The sequence below is a fragment of the Camelus bactrianus genome, chromosome 22, assembly GCF_048773025.1.
Source record: "Camelus bactrianus isolate YW-2024 breed Bactrian camel chromosome 22, ASM4877302v1, whole genome shotgun sequence".
Lineage (NCBI taxonomy): Eukaryota > Metazoa > Chordata > Mammalia > Artiodactyla > Camelidae > Camelus > Camelus bactrianus.
In genome coordinates this window covers 26667688-26682487 of record NC_133560.1, presented here as the reverse complement: position 1 = coordinate 26682487, position 14800 = coordinate 26667688, and the positions used below count along the sequence as shown (strand labels likewise).

The 14800-nt window shown below is 58.1% G+C and overlaps 1 protein-coding gene across 1 annotated transcript; it reads right to left on the bottom strand.

Annotated features, from left to right (window-relative positions):
- Window positions 1-299: 299 nt before the first annotated feature.
- TIMM44 (translocase of inner mitochondrial membrane 44) lies at window positions 300-13730 on the bottom strand. The gene is made up of 13 exons (XM_010966818.3): window positions 13574-13730; window positions 11769-11870; window positions 9314-9484; window positions 8129-8209; window positions 7321-7470; window positions 6169-6308; window positions 5757-5842; window positions 5233-5325; window positions 5014-5138; window positions 3784-3834; window positions 2030-2119; window positions 1224-1334; window positions 300-851 (listed from the first exon to the last, which is right to left on the bottom strand). The coding sequence occupies exons 1-13, from the start codon at window positions 13619-13621 to the stop codon at window positions 732-734; spliced, it is 1368 nt and encodes a 455-aa protein (XP_010965120.1). The 5' UTR covers window positions 13622-13730; the 3' UTR covers window positions 300-731.
- Window positions 13731-14800: the final 1070 nt, after the last annotated feature.

Here is a 14800-nt window from a genome sequence, read left to right as displayed (position 1 = left end):
CCTCACACAAACTCCCTGTTTGGGGGATCCTAATGCCTCCGGAAACACATCAAGCATTCAGGAGCCTCCAGCTCCGGGGACCCCAACCCTCAGGAGACCGCAGCAGGTCATTGAAGGCCTCCTTAGCTTATCTCATCACCGTCTCCCCCACCCCCTCCACACACATCCAGGATAAGGTAAGGCTGCCCTCTCTTCTGCTGCAGTTCCTTCAGTGACCATGACCGCCGGCCCCCGCCAGCCCTCTTCAGTCCCATCTCCCCCCACCCCAGTGACAGACAGCATGTGTTGACTACCCAAGCTGCTCTCCTGCACTCTGGTGTTTTATTATTTCCAAGTCTCCAGCGTATGTACAGGATAATAATAAGGGCACTCTTTAAAAAAAAAAAAAAGGAGCTAAAACAGCCTGGCTGCTGTGGCCAGTGGGCCCAGGCCCCACCACTCTGTCCTGGGAGGCAGTCCCTGGGCTAGGGACCCCTTGGCACAGTCTGGTTTGTGTGGCTCTGTGGTCCACTGGTCAGCAGCCCCCATGGGGCAGAGGGCGGTGCAGGGGCTGGTGCTGTAGCCCCCTCCCCGCCCTGCTCCATCCAGCTAGCTTTGCAGCCACCCTGGCAGAGTGGGGGCAGAGCCGACAGTCCTGGGCCTAGTGGTCTAGCTGCTGCAGGTGGACACCAGTCTGTTGCGTGTCTGCAGTGACGATCCTGCCCCAGAGCCCCTGGTCATGGCCACTGTGCTCAGAGGACCTGCTCTGTGCTGGAGGCAGAGATGTCCAAGAGCCGCCAGGCTGCGTAGGGGTTGAGCTCGTCCTGGTCTCGGCAGAGTGCCCACACGTACAACATCCGCAGGACCTTGTCCTGCAGAACCAGGAATTGGTGAGGGCTGGAGGCAGACAGTGGGCTCGGCACCCACACTGGGACGAGGGGCTGTCGAGGGGCAGGGCAGGTTCAGGACACTGGGGAGATGCTGGGAGGGGCTGGAGATGAGGGGTGCTGGGTTATTGGCCCAAGTCTGGGGGGTCCCAAGCAGAGACTGAGACAGAGGCTGTAACTCAGGACTTGGTAAAACCAGACGGATCAGCCGCCTCTAACCTCCAGCAGGCCCACCTAGGGCCCTGGGACTTCTCAAGGCACTGCCCTGCCGTCCCCACGCAGTCCCTGACTGAACCGCCATCAGGGCAAGGCAGCCCACCCAGCAGTTCCTGCCCATCCTCTCCCTCGCTTACTCACCGGGTCGCCCTCAACCACCTCGCCCTTGGGGTTCTTTATCACCATCACCAACTGGGCCTGGAAGGTGATGATCAACACAGGCCCCTGCTCCATCATCTTGCCCATGGCCAGCTGCAGGGGGACCAAGAGAGCGAGCAGGCCTCAGAGGATAGTCCCAGGACCCTTCCCTGCTGCTCCCATCAGGTGCGGACCCCCACTTCCCAGGACATGGCCAGGAGGAGCCCTCGGCACCTCGACATATCGGGCCAGCCCCCAGAAAGAGCCCGAGGACCCGCCTGAGCCCAAACCCCAGGGCTGCCCCTTCCCACTGGCCCACTTCCAGGTGGGCACTTCCCAATTGTGAGCCAGAGTCTGAGCTGCTGACGACCCACGTAGGCTCCCCAGATTGAGGCTGTGTGGGCGCAGGGAGGCTTCACGGGGACGGCCTGTGTGCACACAGTTCGGTCAGAGGGGAGTGGGCACCGGCCCACCTTCAGCCCTCCTCGGGGAGGAAATTGTGGCGGAGCAGACTCCTGGGGGCCTGAGCCTCCCTGACAAAGCCCCCACCCTTCTCAGTTCAAGTGCAGGGGCAGCACTGCCTTCAGGGACCTCGGGGGGGCCCTAGGTCTGGGCAGCAGCACCCCCAGGGCCACCCCTTGCCTAAGAAGCCCCAATTGCAGAGCTATGGAAACCTCTCACTGAAGGGATCCTCCAGGTCATTTAATCCAAATGCTGCAGCTCCTTAGGGGACAGGGAGCTCACCCCTCCCTGCTGAGCACCTTCCCCACCCCGGGGTCGACTGGGCCCCCCTGGGAAAAAGCACTCACGTCGATGTTGTCAATGTCCAGGATGCGGGAGTGGAACTGGAGGCCCAGCGCCTTGGCCTGCTGGATCGGGTGGGCCAGCTGGCTGTAGGTCTGCAACAAGAAGCCAGATATCCCCACGTGGCCGGCCACCCGCATGCGCAAGCCACGCCAGGGCACCACACCCCTCGGGGGCTGGTGGCCGAGGACTAGGAAACTCCCTGCCGGTGGGCTCAACAGCACGGTTTCCATGCTTCCAGCCCACACACCTTCCAGAAACAGCTCCCAGTGCCTGGGTGTGTTGCACCAGGGGTGGCAGATGCCAGGAGCACAGGTCCAAGCAGGGAGGCTGGTGCCATCATTGCGCTAATGAAAGCGGTATTAGTCAGGGAGCTCGGTGATGCTCCTGGAACGCGACCTGAAACACACTCCCAGCGGGAAGTTGGGGCCTCTCTGGCTGCTCTTGGACATCCCAATGCTCACCTCACTGTGCATCCTGGCCTGGAACCAAACGTTTTTTCTAGGATTCATCCTACCCCACGGCTGCCCAGGCGCCAGCTGCCTGGGTCCAACTCCTTCTCACCGACCTGCCCTGTGGGTAGCCGTCAGCCACAGGCACCCTGCTCTTCCTCTGGGGCGCAGGGGCCCCCCAAATGACACCCTCATCCCCTTGTGCCTGCTCCCTAGCCCCAGGCACAGCCCCAGTGACACATGCAGCCTTGTATCTCAACAAGCAACCACAATGGCAGACATCCCAAAGGCATCCACCTTTTATGGAAATAACTGATCCGAGTTTAAAAAAAAAAAGGTGCCAATCCGACTTTGTGTGTGGTTTCTTGGAGATGACATTTTAAAAATACCCCCGTGTGAGTGGCTGCAACTTCATCTGCGTTTCCAGGGGCACCAGCAGCTCTCTGGCAGAGATAACCAGCACATCCTAATGGTCCCAAAGTTAAAAAAAAAAAAAGAAAGAAAGAAAGGAAAAAAAAAACACTCATAAATGCCTGCTGGATTAGTCACCGTGCAGGGGAGTATTTGAAAAGAAAATCTGACATCTCCTCTGCTTTTTCCAAGTTGTTTGTGAGCTGAGTACAGAATAGAATCAGCCAAGAGACTCTGGATTGCTCAATATAAAGAAGCCAGGGGTAAAAAACCAAACCCCAAGAAGCGCAGGTCAGGGAGTAAGCAGGGTGAGGCGAAGTGGACTGAGAGACAGACGGGAGCCCCATTGTGACAAGATGGCTTCCAAGAACGGGCAGGGCGGACAGTGTGCTCTGAAGGATGCCTGACCCTCTGCCACACGGTCCAGGTCAGCCTGTGGCCTGGGACCCAGAGCCCCTCCTCTGGACACAGGCTTCTCCCCGGGTGGGAATCTATCCATGTCTGTCTTGATCTGTGTTTCAGGTTCTCACAATGAGAACAGCTGATAAATCTGTCTGGCGCCGCGCATTCTGGAGCTGCTCCTGTGTCTGCACTGCACCCTCATGACTCCAACGATGCACCTCTGGCCCAGGGAAGGGAGGTGACGCGGGCCCGGGGCCTCACACCCTGCTTGCTGTCCAGCACCCGCAACCCCTGAGCACCAGGGGAGTATCTAATGCGCCCCAGAGCTAGCCGCTGTCCCTCGCCCTGGCCTGCAGCCACCCCCACCCCAGGGCCCCCCACCCTGGCGGGCCCTTCCCAGGATGAGCCTCCTGAGCAGATCCTCTCCAAACTGTGATTTCTTTTTAGGACTATATAGAAAAAAGAACGAAAGAAAGAAAAAAGCGAGCACTCACTGCTTCATAACACCAGTCTTTGAGAATGTCAAGCTCTCCAGAAATCATGGCCTAAAAAGGGAAGGAAAAAAGAAGCGTGAGAATGAGTGGGCTTCTGAGGCAGGAAAGCTCTGGAGAATGTTCTCCAGTGAGCACCTTTCCTCTGCAGACCCCCACCCCGAGGGTCTCAGTCAGGGGAGACCGGGTCAGGCTGCAGGAGGAGCGGAGCTCCTGCATGTGCGCAGGGAGCTCAAGCCTTTCTCAGGACAACAGGGCAGACTGGGGTGGGTCCCGAGGGTTTGGTGGAAGAAGAGAAGGGGACACTGTTTTGGGCTCTCACCCTGGCTAGGAAACTGAGCCAAGGAGGACAGGAATGGCCTCCTGCCTCCCCTGGAGATGAAGCTTTGGGCCGTCAGGCCCCACGCCCAGGTGAGGCAGGGGGGAAGTGGCGGGAGGATTCCCGGGGTGCGATGAGGGAAGCTTCCACAGGAAGGACTACGCGGAGGCAGCCCAGGAGGAGGGAACAGGCATCCACATGGGACTGGATGGGCTGCCTGCAGGCGTTCCGAAGGCCTCTGGCTTGGCTCAGTGCAGGATGCCCGGGCTCCAGCCAGGGCTGGGGGCCAGAGACGGGCAGAGAGGAGGCAGGGAAAGAGCAGCCGACCGCGGGCAGGGGCCTCATGGAGGGTGACCTTGAGCAAGCCACCCCCTCCTCGCTTATGAGCCAAAGGAAAGGCAAGAGGACCAGAAGATAGGATTCAGGACCCTACAGAGGGAAAGCCCCCTGGGCTGCTGTGGTGGTCCTGCCTTCCTGCCCTGAGGGGCTTCCCCAAGGCCCTCAGGCTCCCCAAGGGGCAGCAGCCAGCTTCCCCCACCCCTGAAAAGTCCCTGAAACACAAACACCTGGTCCCTCACAACTACTTTAGGAAGAGGGCTCCGCAGAGAGCCAGGAGCTCCCGGCTCCAGTGCGTGTGAGGGACTCAGTCCCTGGGGCGGGCACACCCTGTGGACAGGGAAGAGCGGTCAGAGCTGCAGCCCGGGGACCTGCGGGGCCACAGATGTCCTCCTTCTCAGAGCTGCTTGTCCGACAATGGCCGGGCATGGGGTGGTCAGGCCTCTCAAGATCAGAGCAAAGACTGCTTCCATAGCCAAGTGCCCCTGGAACTTCCCACTGGGCCCCAGCACCAGCCATGCGCACACACGAGGTGGGGGGTTGGGGCAGGCCCATGGGGCTTGGCGCCCAGCACCCACCTCCAGGACGTTTGGGATGATGTCATTCTCACACTGCTGCAGGAAGCGCTCCTTGTCAAAGGCGGGGTCTACCCGCAGGATCTCCGTGAGCACCTCCGACATCTCCGTCTTCGAGAACAGGCCCCCTGGGTGCAACCGAGCCAGGGGTGGGGTGAGGGCTGGGGACCCCTCCCTGCTGCCGGCGTGGGTGGGGGGACAGTCCTGGGGCAGACCACTCACCCAGCAAGTCTGTGACCTTGTCCGTCAGCACGCGGGACGCCCGGATGAAAGCGTTGTCACTTTCGTCATACTTCATCTTCATCTCGAAGAACCCTGCAGGGGGCAGGGTCAGGAGTCAGGGGCTCTTCCAGAAGGACATGCCCACTCCATCGTGGGCCCCCATGCAGATCAGGAAAATGGGGGGGCACCTCTGAGCCTGCTTCCTCATCAGAGGCCCACTGCACATCTGGGAGGCTGCCCCACGACCATGCTGGCTCCAGCAGAGACAGTGAACAGCCCTGATGGCAGTGCCCCACTACCCCCACCAGCCAAGAAGTACTGGGTGTGTCCCTCAGGCCGCCTGGGGCCAACGCTCCGCAACCCGCTCACGGGGCGACTCTGTGGGAAGTGATCAGTCCTTTCTGACCCTGGTTTCCTCCTCTGTGAAAGGGGGGTCTGTCTTGTGCCCAGCACTCGGGGAGCACCCAATGCATGCCCACCGTCACCACCCTGCCGTCACCCAGCTCTGAGACGTGCCCACTCACGGTTAAACACCACATTGTTGTCCCTGAAGTCCTTCCACTGCTGGTACCACTTGGAGTCCTTGTGCAGCACGACCCCCAGGGCCTCCCTGGGAAGGGCGAGGAGGCCGCTGAGCGGCAGCCGGGAGCTGCTGTCCCAAGCCCCACGCCCTCCGGCCCTCCGGCCCTCCCATAGCCCCAGGGAAGGGGGCGGCCAGATGGCGGTGTGATGACCTGTCCTCACCGCCTGGCCTCTGGCCTTCTCTACCCCATCAACCCCTCAATTCTCTCAAAGGAGGCAGAGAATCTCAAGTGGAAAGCAACTCCAAGAAATGACTTGGGAGGAACCTTTTGTGGGTCCTCAAAAAGGGACAACAGTGCAGGTGCTGAAAATGGAGGTGAGAGGGGTGGGCCCCTCAGCCAGTCTGGTACCTACTCATTGGCCTCAAACACTTTTTCTTCCTTGAGTTTCTCTCCAGCAAACTCTTTCCTTTTCCTGAGCCGCTCGGGCCGCCGGTAGGGCCCCGTCTGCCCCAGGACGCTCTCATCAATCTCCTTCTTTACCGACTCCACACCCTGCAGAACACAGCCATGCCATGGGGGCGCTCGGGGGCCTCCCTGACACCCCAGACCAGCAGCGCTGGCCTGTCATGCCTGGTCAACCCCACCCCCAGGCTTGAAGCCTCAGGGGGAGGCATACTGCTGAGGGGAGGCCCCAGCTCTGCCTGACTCCTGCCCCCGCCTCCTCCAAGAGCATCTGATGCCTCCTGCTGCCCCAGATGAACTTCAGATTCTGAACCTGATTCCTCACCCTCCCTGGAAACATTCTTTCATGGGGACTAGAGGCCAGAGGGGCATCCTGAGATCCACCTCTGCCCCACTGCCCCCAACCAAGCTGACCCAAAGCCTGCGGATTCTACCTCCCTGAACCTCTGGAACCCATTTTCCTCTTGCCCCCACCACCCAAGACCCTTCTCTGCCTTTGAGCTGCTGCTAGAGTCCTCGCCAGGCACTGGGTGGCTGTGCTTTCAGGATGAAACCCAAACTCCCATGCATGACCCTCAGCCCCTATGGCCTCGCACCAGCCACACCAAGCTGCGTGGGGTGCCCCGAGCTGGCAGGGCCTGCTCCCTCAGCCTGGCTGGCACTGAGGCGTCCCTGTCTCGCGTCGCTCAGGAACTGCCTGTCCCCTTCCCTGTCCCCAGGCCCTCTGAGAGCAGTAGCTTGGACTTTCTCTCCTGTGGCCCCAGGGCCAGTAGAGGGCCAAGCACGTGGGAGGCTCCAACGAGTATTTACAGCGTAAGCTCAGGACCTGGAGTAATCGTGAGCCAGTCAGTCTCCGGGTCATGAGCACAAGCTAAAGGGGTTTGTTAGGCTGACAGCAGGCCGGGGTTCTTGGTGCCTTAACCTGTAGCTCCTCAGGGCCTGTGACTTGCCCAAGGCCACCCAGCCAGGAGGGGCCGAGGACGGGTATGCTGTGTACCACCTGGTGAGGCCTCTCTAGGGCTGAGCTCAGAGACAGGGACTCTGGCTCTCAGGTTTGGAGCAGGTCAGGGCCAAGGGCTCCCTCGGACACCTGGGAGCTCACCTGGGAGAGGGCTTTGAAGGCAGCCGTCCTGCCAAGCTTCTCCCCTCCTTTGGACACGGACTCAGCAGACTGCTTGGCGGTCTTGGCTGCTCCTTCCACACCCTCCTTGATTTTCCGGCCAAGGTCACTTTTACTGACTTCATCAAGACTCTACTGAGACAGAGACGGGTGCAGCGTCAGCGGGCCTGCAGGAGCTCCCAGGGCTAAGAGCGGCCCAGCCCTCCAGAGCTCACGTGGCTCCAGACCTGGGCGCACATGTTCGAGAACCCTGCGTGCAATCTCTGGGGCGCTAGGCCCTGGGGTTCAGGGCTAGAACAGGCAGGAGTCCAGAGCCCTCCAATGCTGGCATGGGAGCAGCAACCCCAGCTAAGGAAGAAGGCAAGGAGGGTGTGCCCGAGGCTAGGCTGGCCTTGAAGTTTAGGGCCCTACCCCTCTTCAGCCCCCAGAACAGAAAAGCAACAAAACTCAAGTCCCCCTCCCCTTGAAGGAGCCCACCCTCACCCCACCCCTACCCCCACCCGGGGGCAGGGCACCTCTCCACTTCTATCTTAAGGCAGGAAGAAAAACATCCTCATTTCATCCTCCTGCTAGGCTTCAGCTTCTCCGGAAGCCTCCCGACCAGGCTGGCTCCTCCCTGCTCACCACCTACACCCACTCATCCTTGGCTGCCAAGTCACAGCCCTGCCGGGGTGCCCGCACCTCCTGCCGCTCCAGGCAATGTCCCCACCTGCTGCCGCCACCGGGAGGTGAGGAACAGCTGGGCCCCGAGAGCCTTGGCCAAGAGGCTGTGGGGCCCAGAGACCATTACCTCCTTCACGGTGCCTGTGATCTCCCCCAGCTTCTTCCGGATCACTTCGCCAGTCCGCATGGTCTCGGATTCAATGGTTCTCTATGTAAAGGATGTTGCAGATTTTCGTGGCAGTACAGCAGTAACAGGACAGCCCAGGGTCCAAAGAAGCATTTTCTCAGCAGCCCCTTCCTCCCCAGACACCCCTCACTTCCCATGTCCACACCCCCCGCCTACCCACCCAGTCCCTCCCTCTCCCCAGGGGCTCAGGCTGCCCCCTAGCCTGGTGTGTGGGTCCCAGCAGCGGGTCCCAGCAGCAGAGGGCTGAGACAGGCCCCTCCTGAGCAGAGCCCCAGGCTCCACGTCTCTCTCCGGGGGGCAAGGGCTGATTTTGCCCATCCGCTCGTCTGTAGTGGCGGGGTGTGCTGTTCTCAACATTATCCTGCCCCGCCCTACCCCAACCCAGCCACCCTGCCCCAACCTCAGCCTGCTCTGCCCCCAGACAACCTCTCAGTCTGCTCCTCATACTGAATGAAAAGGAGGGGCCATCTCCCATAGGGCCAAATCCCCCACTGGCGGGACCCACACAGGTAGTCAGATCCAGGTGAGTGACTTGGGGACACTCAGAGGGAAGAGGCCTCACCCACAGCCTGGAGACAGGGGGCAACAGAACAAAACCCAAGGGGCTTGGGGCAAGTGCCTACACCCCCAGGCTCAGCCACCGTGGGCGAGATGGGGGTGGTGCACTGCCTGGCAGACCCCTTACGGGGCACCAGGCCCCCTCGCTGGCAGGCACCCAGCAATGCTCTGGGTGAGGTGGCAGTGTGATTAACGATACCAGCACCGAACCCACCTTCTACCCACTTTGCTCAAGGGCCACGATGGGAAGGCTCTCAGGAGCGGCACATCTCAAACTTGGTGCAAGAGGGGCCACCTGGGGGACCCGTGCAGCTGCAGAGTCTGACCCAGCAGGTCCAGAGGACTCTGAACCCCCGCCGGCGCTGCTGGTCTGCAGAGAACACTGCAGTCTCATCGCAGACCTGGAAGGCTGGGCGGCCGGCTCCTGTCCCCTCGCTCCCCGTCATCAGTGACCAAGCCTCCCCAGCTGCCCTGGCCCTGCACTTAGAGGGAATCCCTGGTCCTGGGAGGGAGCCTGTGGCCGAGGGAGACACAAAGCAAAAGGACTCACAAAGCAAAAGGACTCACGTATTTCCTCCTGGCTTCTTGGAGCGCATCTGACTCCTCCAACTTCCTGGCTTCATCTCGGAACTTTTTTATACTTTCTTTCATTTCTTTGTTTTTAGCTAATTCTTGTTTTATATTATCTAGCAAGCCAGAGAGAAAGCCTTTCCTGTTTCCAGAAGAATAGGATTTGGACTAGAAAAAAAGTGTAAAAGAAACAAAGGCTTTTTAATTTTCTCTTTTCTGTTGAAACAAGTTTAAAAGAAACAGCTATCTCTTTTAGAAGATAAAAGATAAATTTTAAAAAACCACCAGGTGATAAACTGTGGGACATCTAAATGAGAAATTATTCAGCAATAAAAAGAAATGGGGGTGGGGGTGGGGAAAAGCTCAGTGGTAGAGTGTGTGCTTAGCATGCATGAGGTCCTGGGTTCAACCCCCAGTGCCTCCACTAACAAAAAGAAAAAAGAAAGTTACCAAAACCATGAAAAGATATGAACGATTCACATAATGTTATAGTTCAATTACATCTCAATTTTACATGCATATCACTAAATGAGAAGCCAGTCTGCAAAGGCTCCGGACTGTATGATTCCAACTCTAAGATCCTGGGAAAGGTCAGTGATTGCCAGGGGCTGGAGCTGGGGCGGGGGGAGGGAGGACGAACAGGCCAGGCTTTAGGGCAGGGAACACACTCTGTGTGATTCTGTCATGGGAGATACATTTCATCAGACATTGTTTCCATCCCATAAATGTACAACAGCCAGTGAACTCTAATGCCAGCGACAGACCTCAGGCGACAGACCTCAGTCACGTGTCAATATTGGCTTGTCAGTTGTAACAAAAGTACCGCCCTAACTGCGAGATGCCCATCCTGGGGAGAAGTGTGCCAGGTGGGAGAAGAGGAGCAGAGGGAGTTGACGGGCACTCCCTGTACTTGCCACTCCAAAAACAAACAGATAAAATCTATTAAAAACAAGACAAAAATGCCAGGCTCCTTCTGCAAGAGGGGAAAGGCTGGGCGAGGAACAGGCAAGCTTGGAATCCTCACAGGGATTCAAACATGCTGGGCCAAGGCCAAGGTCAACACCCAAAAGGACCCTCGTCCCAGGACTAGAGTCAAAAGAGCTCTGTGGTCCCTCATCCCAAAGAAGCGGGTACAGGCCCTACTCCCTGGACTCCTGGGGCCACTCTCAAGTCCCCAGCTATGATTTACATGTCACCCAAGGGCCTAGGGACTGGCGCAAACCTCCTTCTCTCAGCCCACAGGATCAGAGTCGCCGAGAACCCAAGCTCAAGGTATCCCCCATCCCCTAGAGGAAAACCCAACCCAACACCCCCAGAGGCCAGACCCCGGGAGGCCGTATTCCAGGCACAGGAGCCGGTGTTATATGCTGCCCTGCTTGAGACACAAGCTTCAGGGTCAGACAGAACCAGGTTTACATCCCTGCTTCACCACCTGTATAACTAAGAGCAGGCTCGGAAGAGAGAAAGCTTAAAGAATGTCAGTGAGATAGTCAAGTCATGGGAAAGCGGCCGCACGTGCCGGGCTGCTCCTATCACTTCCAGGGGGGTGCTGGGGGAGCGGCACCAGCCTCAGGGGCACCTGCCTTCCTGGCGCCCTCCAGCCCCAGGGAAGGCCACAGCAAGTCCGGGCACCACTCCACAGGTAGGGTGGCCAGGCCTGGCGTTGGCAGGCCACCGTCTGGTCTAGATGTGCCCCTGCCAGCATTCCTCCTGGGAAATCGGAGTTCTAAGACTGTCAGGGACTGCACCAGCTCGCAGCAGCCCAATGGCTCACTCCCAGGGCTGCAAACTGTGGGTGGGGGGTGGGGGCGGGGCTGAACACAGGGGCACAACAGCCCCTGAGGCAGGTAACCTGGAGGGAAGGGGAGAGAGGGTGGGGGCTGCCCAAGCATGTGGATTTGGAGACAGTGTCAGGTTTTGGGCTTTCTTCCCTTGTGCTGGTGAGGCACCAACAGAAACATGGTTGAAGAGGAGTGGCAAGGAGGGCAAAAGCTCTAGAAAATGTTATCTGGGAGGAACAACATAAAGAGTAAGGGCAGACATAGCCTGGGGAAACCCAGCTTCAGGAGATGATGGGTGACTCTGCTCGAAAGCCTAGGGGGCTGTCACCCAGAAGAGGGCACAGCTTTCCGTGGCGGAGCACCTGCACGGGGAAGCCAGCGGGAGGCGGATTTCAGCTCAGAAGAAGGATGCTTTTCTCGCCATCAGAGCTGAGATGGCATGCCACTCCGTGTGGCAGAGGCCCAACCCTTAACAGGGTCAAGCAGTTCCCGGGACACCAAAAGGACCAGGCACACTGGGCTCTCTAACTCCGAAGGCCTCGGATGTGGTATGCCTGTCAATCAGACGCCCCTGGTAGTGCGGGCAGCATTCTGCAGCCCCCTCTCCTGTCAACTAGGTCAGTTTTCACATCCCCCCTCCTGTCCACTTGCTCACGTCCTGAGTCACTCACCAGGAGCAGCTCTCCACCCGGCCGGCGCATCTGATAGGTACCATGGGGGAGCGGCACTAGGTTGTGGCTGGTCAGGAAATGAACTCCACTGCTGAGGCATCTCTAATACAGAAAGAAAAGAGAAAGATCCATTCCAATCAGAGGGTGACAAGGAGGTAAGCAGGGCGCACAGAAAAGCAGGGATCATCTGAGACTCATCTGACAATTTTTATCACCTGCCTAATGCATGATAGACACTCTACGATCTTCACAAATTCTGAGAAGCCAGTGGAAAGAGAAGACACTGGATCTGCATCTCCAGGGCCCCCATCTACCCTTCTGCCTCTGAACCTGGTAGAAACCACATGGGTCCCAGGAAATGCCAACCTATGGTGGAAGAAGGCTAAGTGCGCCAGGCTGATTAATGCCCTTCGTCTGAATATGGGCATGCTGAACCTCGATGCTGGTGGCAAGCAGTCTTCTCTCACCAGGGCACCCTACTTTTGCCAGTCTTGGAAGACCAGAGACCTGGGCTTCCAGAGGTAAACATTGATAACTTATTGTCCCAGCACAAAGCTGGAACAAATCTCCCACGTCCCAGACCAAGCAGGGCAACAAGGGGAGTCACTTGGGCAAAGATGCTGCTGACCTCACATGAAAGCCATTTCCTCTACCTAACGATGAACTGAAGCTCCATGCAGGTCCTGTTCAGCGCTGCACCCAAGCACCCAGCAAGTGACCAGGGGCACTGATGTTAATGACGTGAAAGAACCACTCTTCCATTTCCATATTCCCTGGACTTTTCCTCTCCCTGTTTCTTGCTTCCTGTCTACAGAACGCTAAGCAACATCCCACACGTACATATGGATGCCTCGACTCCTATGGCTACTCAAAAGAGTAACTGATGCCTACACGCATCGACCCTGGAGCCACTGACTTCAGCAACAGTCTGAAATAGAAATGGACGACTGTCTAACTTGGAAGAAGAGTCCCAGAGCAGGACCAAACCTAAGGCTGGTTCCCTTTCAGTCTCTTGCCGAAATCCAAACACGTGTAAGTTCAACCTCTAAACCTGCCTCAAAAGTCAAGTAGCCCAGGGGGAAAAAAATCAGTCCTGGGTCAAAAAACACCTTCTTTCTCCTGACACTCAGATTCCTATGAGATATTTTCCTTCCTCCAGAGTCAGGCTCTGGAATCAAACAGAGCTTTGGACCAAGTCAGCGGCCCCACTAGCTCTGAAACTGTGAGGAGCTTGCTAAATACTTTTGAGTTCCCAGTTTCCTAACCTTCTGAAATAGCGACAAGCAGCAGAAACCAGAGTACTGTTTTCCGAATGCGCTGTACACGCCTTGACACCTATCGCAACTGTGAGCCCAGGGTCTTAGCCAGGACAACTACCTTCCACACTTACACTGAGAGTACTAGGAGAGGCGATACAGGAAATGCTCCAGGTAAAGGGCCTGGCATATAAAGGTGAGCAAGGATTGTCACGGTTTTTTGCCTTCTCCTCGCCACTTTCTCCACTGAGAGCCACGACCACCATTCCCTCCCCGGTGCACGTGGGGTCCGCCAGGAAGTGAGGGGCGATCCGCTCCCTGCCCGGCTCGGTGCATTGCCTCTCCCGGTCCGGCACGCTCGGCCCTCGCCCTCAGGCCTCGCTCCGGGGCCCCCGCCCCGCCCTCGGCTGACACAGGGACCCAACCCCGAGCCTCTCGAGGAGCCCAGAGAAGGGCCGAGGGGACCAAATGCCTGGGGAAAACGAGGCCCTGGAGGTCACGAGCCCGGAGCTCCCTAGTCCCGCCCCCTGGCCCCACAGGTCTGCTTACCCGCGGGCAGCGGCACCAGCCTCCCAGCAGCGCCGCCGCCGCCGCCATGCTGGAGGATCCCGTGTGACCTTCTCACGGCGCGATCCGATGGCGTCAGCCGCCGCGTCTGCCTGGTGCGACCTGGACCTGGGAAAAGCGGTAACTGAGGGCGGTGTTTGTGAGAGGGACAGGCCTATCATTGGACAGGGCTCCCAAGGCGGGACGGGGCCGTGGAGGAGGGCCCACGGTGGAGGCGTGGCCTGACGGGGGGCGGGGAATTCCTAGAGAGCTAGGCCCCCGATAGGGCAGAATTTCGAAAGAGCGAGGCCTGTGACTGGATGTGACGTGAGGGGCGGGCACTCCTGTGAGACAGAGACTTATGGTTGGATAAGACAGCGAAGAGGCGGAGCCTGAGGGCAAGGATTCTGTCACGAGCTGCGAATCCCCGACAGACCATGCTGGGTTCGCGTGGCCGGAGGAATAGGTGGGCAGAGCCACCCACCACAGGACCGATTCAGTTGCATTCTGACTGGCCGGTGGACGAGCCCTATAGTGACTGACTTGGGCTCTCACTGACGACTGACAGTGACCAACAGACGGGCAAATGAGTTGCTTCAAGATCAAGAGCGAATGAGCCTACAGTTACAGCAGTTTGGGAAGGCGTCTGTTGGTTTTGGTCCAGAAAAGGAACGGGAAGCTGAGACCAAGCTGGGTGTGGTCTCACTCCATCGATTCAGTGTGAATTGACACACCTTGCCCTGAAGAAGCTCAGGCCTCTGTCCTGTTGGCACCCAGAAGTTATTTTCCATCTAGAGAATTTCGCCCCTCAAGTGGCGGTACCTTGACATGCAGTCTGAGACTGGGGAGGGGTGGTGGGCTAGTACCGTCGTGGGTTAGTGCTTTGCCCTATTGAAACCTTTTGCCTTGCTAAACTGTGGTCTGGTCTATGCAACTTGAAAGGGAGGCAACAAACATTCCATGACTTCAGGGTAGGTTTGATCTGCGTTCCCTGTCCCTCAGGAGCTCCCTCTCCAGGTGAGAATAAGGGATGAGGGATTCCACTCTGGCTTTGTTTGAAATGTCTTTTACTCCAAGAGGAGCAAACTAAGTTAAATAGCTGGGTTATACAGGTTTGTTGCTGAGAAGAAGGGCTGGCTTCTTAGTTGTAGTTGAAACCATGGAGTTGAACAAGGGCACCCAGGGAGAGTATGTCAGGTGGGTACATCAAAGGCCCATAGGTCAAATGGA